Source organism: Pterocles gutturalis, unplaced genomic scaffold (assembly GCF_000699245.1).
Source record: "Pterocles gutturalis isolate BGI_N339 unplaced genomic scaffold, ASM69924v1 scaffold52134, whole genome shotgun sequence".
Taxonomy (NCBI): Eukaryota; Metazoa; Chordata; class Aves; order Pterocliformes; family Pteroclidae; genus Pterocles; species Pterocles gutturalis.
This window is the reverse complement of record NW_010130070.1, coordinates 1-10,468: the sequence shown is the minus strand read 5'-3', so window position 1 is coordinate 10,468 and position 10,468 is coordinate 1. Positions and strand designations below refer to the sequence as shown.

Sequence of the window (10,468 nt, the reverse complement as noted above, 5' to 3'; positions counted from 1 at the left end):
TCCCCGCTCTCTGATGGCAGATGCATAAGCCAGCGTAGGTTGTACAAAGAACCACTGCCTCTTGAACCTGCTTGTGCTCACTTCATGTGATAAAAGAACTATGGGGCATAGAAAAAGGCCGCAAATAAAAGTCCCTATTCCCCTTCACCAACCAGGGGAACACTTTAAGCCTTGTAATATATCCCCTGTTGTTTCTTTTCACCTTACTTTGCTCTGTTATTCCTCCTACTTCTGATCATCCTTGTTACTGCTGTTTATGCCATAATTTATGGTGGTTTTACATATTTTTTTGGCGCAGTATCTCAAATCCGAAACTAGATGGAATAAATTTGTTAAATTTTTTTTTGAAGTATGGTCTAAAAATGATTGATTTTTTTTTTTTTTAAAGTCAAATCAGTGATTGGAAACTTTGTGGTGACAGAAGTCAAAGCTGTGGTTGCGATAGTAATGTCTTAAATATTGGTTAGTATTTTAGTGTAGTAGTAATAGTGGTAATCACACTGTGTACTGTTTTATAAACATTTTGTAAGAGCTGTCACTGCTTGTTACTGACCTGATTTCAGTTGTTTGCTAGATGAACAGCTGTCTTTTGTCATTGCTGTTTCTTGGGTCTTTAATGCGTAATGGTTTTGTAACTTCATGGGAGCACAAATGTTTTTTTCCAATGTACAAATGCAAGTAAATAACACCTTTAACAGTGTCCACTGTGTAGTAACTTACTGAATTATTGTTCCAGAGTTTTCTTGAAGGCTTTTTCCGTCCTGTGTGTGAGATTGATGTTATTCTTAATGATGCTGAAACACGAAAACCAGCAGAAATCAAAACAGAAGATGGTAAAGTAGAAAAGCATTTTCTTTTCTATGATGGAGAATCTGTTTCAGGAAAGGTAATTTTTTTTTTAAGTAACTATTAATTACTGTACTGATTTGGGCATGCAAGCATATATAGGAACGTAAATGAAAAAGTGATAAGCAACAGCTGCAATTTCAGCTTGTGATGTTATTCAAAGAGGAAATTGTGTTTTCCTATATATGGTTTTTTTACCGTAGTTGTTCAGGCAACTGATAAAAGTGAAAGTTTTGAATAGTAGCTGTTTATTTGTTTGTGGTCATCTTCTAATTATGAATAAGCTTTTTGTGTAATTATGTGCAACCCTATCATTGCTTCTGACAAGAAAACTATTCCAAACTGGATCCCCCTGCTTCTCCTTCCCCTTGAACTCCAAAATCCACAACCCAATACATGTAACTGATTTTGTAACCTGCTTTGCATACCCTGAAGCTAAGCCTTATGTTTCATATCCTGAAGTAGTTTCTGGGATTGCATCAGAGGAGCAACACATGAAGTTCAGCTGGCTGCTGAGTAAACAGGAGTTTTTCTTATTGGAAAAAAAAAAAAAAAAGTTGAGATTGCCAGAGGGATTCCTCTGCCTTTAGTATTTACCTAGGAACTCCTCACCATCATTCTGGTTTTACTGGAGCCATTCTCATTCTCTGAATATTTCTGTTATGAATCACTTTTCCTCCAAGAAACTTGGAGGAGTTTGCATTCTGAGATTGACTTCTAAATACCTGCTTTGATCTTGACCAACCTGTTGTCAGTGGGCATCTTCCTGCTGTTAATATGCCTTTCCATGTTTAGAGCTTGGTTCTCTAGAAAGATCCTTTCAGGGATGTGAAACTCACACAAGATGAGCCTCAAACTCAGGAAACTGAGGGAACTCTTTTGTATGTTCACTGGCCTGAGGACTTCTTGCTTGTATCAGCAGCTCCTGAGAGGTGCCTGCTGAGTTTTGACTAATGCAAGCACAAGTGGGATGAGGAGGTTTGGAAGACCAGTAATTTACTGGACAACTTCCACCTGCCTCTCTCCTCCTTTTCGCCACAAAGGGGTTTACTTTCTACTTGGATATTGGTGGTGTACTGGATTTTAAGGTACAGGAATTTCTCTGGTGATTGCTGCCTCATAAGGAAACATAATATATGCTTAATGTTTACATGTTTCTGTAGGAGATAACCTCATGGAATCTTCTGTTGTGAGGAGAGGGCTGTTGTGAGAATCAAATTTATAAATTAAGATCTTGATTGTAGATTTCATTATCTGTTATTTTTCATTGACTTCTCTAGCACAAATACTTAGCTATCTGCTGAGGAAGGTACTTAAGTTCACTCGACTTGAAAGCAGTGCATCTCATGGCAGTTCTTTTTTGGATTTCCAAACGAGACTCTCAGAAGATGCTTTGAAGCTCTCTGCTTTTAAAGATGGCAAGAGGGTCATGTCTGGCTTATGCAAACACTACTGAAGCTCTGTCTTCAATTCTTAATTTTGGACCTCAGAAGTTTCAAGCTTACTTTTTAAATTCAGTCTCATGGATGATCAGGTTTTTCTTAAATGTTTTAGTGGTGCCTTGGTAATGCTTAATTTCTTAATTGGCTGTTTAATTTGGTTGCCTTCAAGTTCATGTACCTTTGTTGAGAAGGTCACAGTTTTTATGGGCACATAGTAATGTGTTTTCCTTTTTACTGAGATCAAATATTACAGTGAAAGTGTTGAAAAATTTTAACTGGTGTTTTTTATTTTTGCCTTGGTAGGTGAACATCTCCTTTAAGCAGCATGGGAAGAGACTAGAGCACCAAGGAATTAGAATTGAATTTGTAGGACAAATTGGTGAGTTTAAGCTATAAAGGGGATTTTTAGGTGCATGTGGTTTATGGAACTTGGCACTTGTGACTGTCAGCAGTTTGGCTCAAACACTGCAATCTGATGGGGTTAGTGGATGAGTGACAAAGGAAGGTTATATCCTCCTCATTTTAATGAAAATGATGTACTAATTTGTGCTGGTCAGAAAGTCATTGGGAGGGAAGGTACGTACATGTGAGGGAGAACTGGGATGGTGAGTATTCTGTCTGCTAAGACTGGTTAAAAGTTTGGTGAAGAACCACTAGAGATTTCTGAAAATTAAACTTGGGGTCTTTAATTCTGTCTTTGCAAGAGAAGAGGCATAGAAAAGAAACAATGGGGCAGCCTATAGCAAAATACTTCTAAAAAATCTTTGGTTTTCTAAAATGTAGAGGACTTTTAGAGGACTGTTTACATTATTGTTCCCCCTGGAGGTAGTTCTTCAAGTTTCAGCTTCATACAATCGACTTAGATATTTCACAAATCCTGTATTTCTGATCAGTCAGTAGGCTCCAGCACCCTGTGCCTGAACTGTTATCTAGCAGGTATGCTTGAGTTCTGACACCTGCTGCTTCATGCTTTGAGGCTTTGATCAAAGGGGCTGTAAAAGCAGATTTTCAGAATAAAGCAGCAGTGTAATGGGAATGAGGCATTTAGAGGTGAGGAAAATAGAGCTCACATTTGTCAGCTGCATTTAGTCTGTCGTCTTCGAATAGGTATACAGGCTGTTTGTCATCTACTCTGATGCATACATTCTGTTACTGAATGACTTTAATTTGATGAAACGTTTTCTAGAATTTTATGTGTCTCTGGGACTTTCTGTTGTGCTACAGTTTAGAAGTTGTCAGTTACGCAGAAATAGTTTAAGCTAGCTTTTTGTACTTGTCCATATTTTCTTGCATCTTTTCAGGTTTTAATATAGTAATACAGAAAGCATCCCAGGAGTGTGATCTGTCTCTGCGCTACTTGGAGACTAGGTCCAGCTGCATGTCAAAGATGTATTTTAAGCAAACTCTTCAGAGTAAAACTTTTCTGACTGGCACAAAAAGTATTGGATATGCAATAGTAAATAAACTTTGTATTACATGAACGCTTGTCATAGCAAACAAAATACAGCTTAGATAATTTGTAGTCATATTAGAAAATAAGCAGCTCCTAGTTAGTGTCAGTTTCTGTCAAATTGGCAATGACAAACTGTGGAGTGGGTGTGTTTGTTTATTCTCCTCTGGAAAGCTTCAGTCTGTATAAAACCAGCTACTGCTAGCCAGCTACTTCTTAGCTGATACTTTTGGTTGTGGTTGTGGAGAAACTTGCTTCTTATACACTAAAGTATTTGTATTTTTTATGGCAATGTTAAATTTGTCTACCTTTCTAAGTGTTATCTCATTGAGAATTGTGTGACTTAGATCTAGGGATGACATGACAGAGGTCTGTCCTGGGGACAGAAGATGCTGTTGCTGTGAAACTGGTGTGTTGATGATTATGTGTTAAGAACTTGTTTCCAAATAACTGACTTAGACCAGTGGTCATAATAAGCCATTTGATTGTAGACCAGTAGTAATAATAAATAATTCTATAGGTGTTGTTAATCTGTGGGATACCAGTGAGTACCGCTGGCCTGTCCTAAATGAGCCAGTCTTGATGCTGTGTGGATTTTTGTGCCTTTGGCAATAAATGCTGGAAGCCAAACTGAGACAATGCTAATTACAGAGAATGTAAGGCAAGAAGTACTTATTGAAGTTAGCTAAACTGTCTATAAAAAAATATGCCATGATAGTGAAGCTTCAAGTATGTGTTCTGTTCATTGCAGTTAGATCTTTGGGAATGCTTACTGTAGGCTGTTGAAGCTGAAGATAACTTTGAAAAACTGAATAAAACGTTTTGTCAAATATGCGTAACTTAAATCAAATTAACTGCTTCTGTTGTCATCTCCCACCTGCTCCTGACAAATTAGACAGAGTTTTGTTAGCTGAAAACAAACACTGAAACGTGTTTTCCTTCAACTTCCTAACCTTTAGAGCTCTTCAATGACAAAAGCAATACTCATGAATTTGTAAATTTAGTGAAAGAACTGGCCTTACCTGGAGAACTGACCCAAAGCAGAAGCTATGACTTTGAGTTCACGCAGGTGGAGAAGCCATACGAATCCTACATTGGTGCCAACGTTAGACTGAGGTTTGTAACTATTAAGCCTTCTTTTTCCTCCTCCCCTGCAGCAAATTAATAATTTAGCAATTATACTGTCCCCTTCCCCTCTTCTTCCTTTTGGATTTTAAATCAGACATGGAACAGCCAGTAGCTAGAGTGCCTTGATGGAGCTGTTGGGATTGTGTTGTAATGTAGCCTTTTCTACTTTATTTGCAATTGCTCAGTGCTGTGTGTTTAGATTAAATCTACTGGTTCAATCAAGTGACAACAGTCCATGTCTCTCCTTTAGGAAAACCCAAACACAACCAATCAACCCCCTCTCCACATTTCCACCTATAAGTGTTTTCTTGTGTCTTGGTGTTTTACTCTTTTCTGCTTACTCTTAAGAGAATGTACTCTTGTTTTTCAAGTAATACCTGTACTTCAGAACATAAGTGCTTTCTTCCTAGGTATTTTCTAAAAGTGACAATAGTGAGACGGCTGTCAGACTTGGTGAAAGAATATGATCTGATTGTTCACCAGCTTGCCACGTACCCCGATGTAAACAACTCCATTAAAATGGAAGTAGGCATTGAAGACTGTCTTCATATAGAGTTTGAATACAATAAGTCAAAGTAAGTGTAACTTGGAAAGAAACACACTCAGATATCTTGGGATAATAGGGTAGAGTATATAATATTTGATGAACAACCTGGTATCTGGGGACTTAAAATATAAAGGAACATTTTCAGTGATTATGGCTTCCTTTACTAATAATGTGGTGATGGAAGGGTGCTAATTGCAGTTGCCTGGCTGAGATGCTCAGCTCAGTGGGGGAGCAAGCTCTGAGTAATTAACAGGCCAGATAAAGTAACTGCCTGTATAACTTGTTTTCAAGAAGGTGTAAAAATCGTCTTTATTCTTTAATGAAAACCCCCATTCTGTTTTTTTAAAGGTATCACTTAAAGGATGTGATTGTTGGAAAAATTTATTTCCTCTTAGTGAGAATAAAAATTCAGCACATGGAGTTGCAGCTGATCAAAAAGGAGATTACTGGAATTGGTAAGAGAAACAAAGTCCAAAAGAATGGCAACTTGTATGCCAGTTGAGTGTTATGCAGACTTGGAGAGTGAAGTCAATAGCTGCAGCTTCGGCTAAACTGGTGCTCTGTGTGCTGCTTTCTCACTGGTGTTTGACTACCATTTGAATTGTGCTTTAGTAATCATACTTAGTAGTCAACATTACCTGAGGTCTGTGGCATTGTTCTGGGATTGTGACTGTTGAGCTAGCTTCACAAATGGAATTCGGGCATAAATATGCACCAGCATAAGCAGCTGTGATAATAAACATGAAAAAGGTGCAAAATGCATCCTAAAGGCCCCTTTGGCTCTGCAGATTATGGTAAAGCTGGTAAAATGGGCTTGGTAAAGATTAGCATGATTTTCTCATGTTCTAGAAATGTGTAATTTTCAGTTACCCTAAAACTGATGAGATGGAAATATCAAGAGGCTTTGAAGCAGAAACAGCCTGATTCCTGCAGATCAGGCTTGCATGCCCTCGAAGGAGGAAGGCAGTAAGAGCTAGTGGTGCATGACTTCATTCCCCAGTGGCTGGGGCCCTAGTGAGCTGCTTTCATGGAGAATGGGAAAACCTCCATAGCAATAAAGGAAGGGCAGAAAGCTCTAATTTATTGTTGGCTATTGTGGGTAAACCAGATACTCTGGCTTCTTCATCATAGGCTCTGGAGAAAGTCGGCTCTTGTGCTAGGTGATAACCCTTCAGGTTTCTAGTCTGCTCATGGCCTAAAGTATCAGTTGCTAGCACTGCCCACCAAGCAGAGCTGTTTCACAAGTCCTACCCTGCATGCTTGTCCCTTATTTTTAAAGACTGCATATCCAGGGCTCCTTTGAAGCACTGGCTACTGCATCTTCTGTGTAGGTGTGGGTAGCAGAGAGTAAGAAGCTCTGCCTGGGAGAGGTTTTGCTTGCTTTAGCTGTGTGTAACTTATATACAAGACAAAGGCAAAAAATGCAGTGTTGTGTAATTTAAATGCTGCAGAGTAGAAATTGCTGTGATAAAGCCTTGTAAATGTTTAAAACTGAAGTGTGTGTTCTCACAGTGAAAACTTGTTTCACCAGGACCCAGCACCACAACGGAGACTGAAACTGTTGCAAAGTATGAAATAATGGATGGTGCACCAGTTAAAGGTAAATAACTGTGCTTGTTTCAGAGGGTAAGCATTTTGAGTTAAAACTGTGTTTTAAAAAAATTTGGAGGAGAAGAGATTACTTGTATAAATTTTTAATGGAGAAACCATGGATTTTCCTATTCAAAGCAGACATTTGTATTGATTTATGGCATTTCACTTGGGATACTAGTATTTCTTACCCTTATTTACCACTGGAAATTCTATGGCTGATCCATTTATCACTTCGGTTCAAACCTGATTCCATGGTGTAGACAAGCTCTAGAGAGTACAAGATACTGATCCTTTTGTCTTGCCTATCTGCCATGCTTCCACTGGGAAAGTGTTCCCACTTTTGTTTTCACGCTTGCCTCTGTGCTGAGTGTTATGTTTGTGATAGTTTTTGGTGTTTGTTTTTTCTTTAATCAGGGCAGGTGCACAGAGTGCTTGGGGAAGCTGCTTTTATTTTGCATGTCTTCTGAAACTGTATTAATCTAGTTTTAAGGAACTAATTGCAACTTTCTCTTTTAAGGCGAATCAATTCCTATACGACTGTTCTTAGCAGGCTATGACCCAACTCCAACAATGAGGGATGTGAACAAAAAATTTTCAGTGAGGTACTTCTTAAATCTAGTGCTTGTGGATGAAGAAGACAGACGATACTTCAAACAGCAGGTATGGTCGATAGGAATCTTGTTGCAGAATTATCTGTGCTGTTGTACATCCCGCTTTGAATGTTCAGCACATTAGAAGCCACCTGTGCTTCATGTACAGCATAAGCATTTCTGCTGGTGAGTGCATTGGAAGCTGTATAGAAAATCTTAGCTTGCAAAAAGAAGCCAAGGGGATGATGGATACTATTTCAGCAAGGATAGGATGCTCAGTGCCGTAGAACAACCTTGCATTGTGAGTATCCAGACAAAACACTTTGAGTAAAATGAGCTCTGGGTGCATTTGTTTGCTTGCTTTCTGAAACTGCTGCAGATAGATTTCCCCTTCCAGCATTAGCTTAGGTTCAAAATTGGAATAAGGGCTGGGACATTTGACTGGAAACAAAACAAAAGTTGAGGTCATGCTGAGGAAAGGAATAGCAAAAAGGGTCCCTGGAATGAAGCTACATGGATTAGATCAGAATCTTCCCTTTAAAGAATAGACAAGGTAGTATAATTAAACATGGAAAACAAAATGTAACTGGAGCATACAGTGGCTATGACGGGCTTTGGATTATGAGAAAAGGAGGAAGCAAAACTACTCGAACCACTTAATACTATCAAAGCTGGGAGTAGGTTTGTTCAGGAAGAGGTGACTGCTCAATATTGATGAAGGTGTTTCAGCAGTAACTAAATATGTACATTTAATTGTCATATTTCTGTTCCTTTTCATTTGTACTGCACTGTTCTGTAAGTATTGGGGATGCAGAGTTTTTTGTGGTTGTTTCCCCCCCCCCCAGAAGTTTTTGCATATCAGGAACTTAAGATATTTGATGCTGCTGGCTTAGTGGTAAATGGTGGTTTCAAATGTGTTTCCTTTTCAAATAGGAAATAGTTCTATGGAGAAAAGCTCCTGAGAAGCTGAGGAAACAACGAACAAACTTTCACCAGCGATTTGAATCTCCAGAATCACAAGCATCTGCTGAGCAACCCGAAATGTGAACTGGTATAAGGTGAAAAACTTTGTGACGCTTCAGCAGGTTAAAGATGGCAGCAGCCTGTGGGAAAAGAAGGCCAAAATTCCCATTACAACTGTCTTCCTTCATCTTGCAGTGCTGCATTTGCCATACTACTAAAGCGTTCTTCAGTTAAACATTCAAGTATGTATATAAAATAAAGTGCTTTCTCAAACACTGGAACTTTCTTAAGCTAATATTTTATACTGCACATTTACTTTTATTTGATAATGTTATATGCACTTGGATATGAATAAGCTTAAATCTAGTTATTTCCATGTATGGTAAGCTGGTATATTTGATTTTTGCTGATCACCTATACAGGGTAGACTAAAGCATTTCCCTTCTCTTATGTTGTTTATTGCATGTTTCTTTCCAATGTTGCTTATTTGCATTTGATTTGTTTTGTTTTGGAGCTACAGTAAGACGCAATTGACTAAATCACACTAAAAATCCAGGTTTATGGTGAATTTGTCCTAAGACTTCTAATTACTACATTAGACAGGGTTTAACTAAAACTGCATGTATATGCACTATGACTGATAACTGTGGAACCTCCAGACACCTTACCAAGGTTTCTAAGCAGATTTGAATCTATCAGTAGTGAAGAATGTTAGGAAGCATCTTTGCCCTCCCTCCTCCAGTTCTCTCTCTACTTCTCTAAGCCTTTCATGTGAGCCACTCCTAACTTTTGGGGGTTTGTTGCCCAGTAACTAGTGACTTACGTAGAGGTGTTGTCATGATTTCACCTTCAGGTGGTGAGCGGGTAAAGTATTTGAACATAATTATCTCATATTGATTAAATAAATGCTGTTAACATGGCTTATTTTCAAATACCTGAATCCATGTGGTTCCTCCTGGCTTCACGCTTCCACTGTCTTCGCAGTCTGTCTCCTCACTGTTCTGACAGGAGAGGGAAAACATCCTCAAAGGACATCCTCCTCCTAGTTCATCTGGGCCAGTTATGAGGGCAAACAAGCTCTTTTTGTGGTCTTCTGGAAAGGTATTTTGAAGCCAGGCAAGCCTGGCCCAGCAGTTTGTTTGTCTTAATCATCTCGTATGCATTTAGTGTTTGAAGAAGTAGTTTACAGGAGTTAGCTTTCGTCTCTTCACAACTGAGCATGTTGTCTGTTATCAGATGTGTGGCTTGGGGCGTACAAGTGAAGCCTGCTGTGTGGAGGGCTACTGGCGCTTGTCGTTCACTTGGCCTTTAAACCAAGACTGCTCAACTCCGGTGCGAGTGTCATTGGTAACCTTACTTTATGAGTAAGTAAATAATTACATTTCTGTAAGAACTGTTTTACTACTGTGGCACTTTGATAAACCAGAGACTCTGTGTACTTTCTGCTAGGATACTTCTACTGCAGATATCTTTGAATGAAAGCAAATTCAACTCACTCATGTAAGTGCCTGTTCAGAAATTTAAAAAGTAAAAAAGCCAAATATTTTCATGGTCACTTGCATGCTGTAATCTGGAAATGATTCCAAGAGATTCTGAAAACTTGATTGTATTTAACCAGCCTCAGATTGTGCAAACATGTATAACGAACGGGAGCCGCCCTGAGCTGCTATTTGAACTATTAAACAGCTGTATTCTCACTACCTGCCTCGACTCTCTTCCTTGTCTCGGCCTGCGGCCGCCTCCCACCTCACGGCAGGCAGGCGATCTGCCCCCAGTTCCGTCTGATGGCGCCCCGCCCACTTCCGGTCCCACGGGCGGCCTGCATGAGGAACCCTCCGCGCATGCGCGACAGAGAGTGGTCGCCACGCGATGACGCATGAGCGCCGCGCCGCCGTCGCTGCCCTTCGCT

General features: G+C 39.4%; 1 protein-coding gene across 1 annotated transcript; it reads left to right on the top strand.

Annotated features, from left to right (window-relative positions):
- Nucleotides 1–730: 730 nt before the first annotated feature.
- On the top strand, nt 731–8,840 carry VPS26A (vacuolar protein sorting 26 homolog A (S. pombe); the record flags this gene model as incomplete). The annotated part of the gene is made up of 8 exons (XM_010080084.1): nt 731–886; nt 2,592–2,667; nt 4,698–4,854; nt 5,277–5,441; nt 5,762–5,868; nt 6,945–7,013; nt 7,524–7,666; nt 8,530–8,840. Coding segments are annotated over 8 exons (987 nt in total), but the record flags the coding sequence as incomplete, so codon positions are not given.
- Between the last annotated feature and the right edge of the window lie 1,628 nt (nt 8,841–10,468).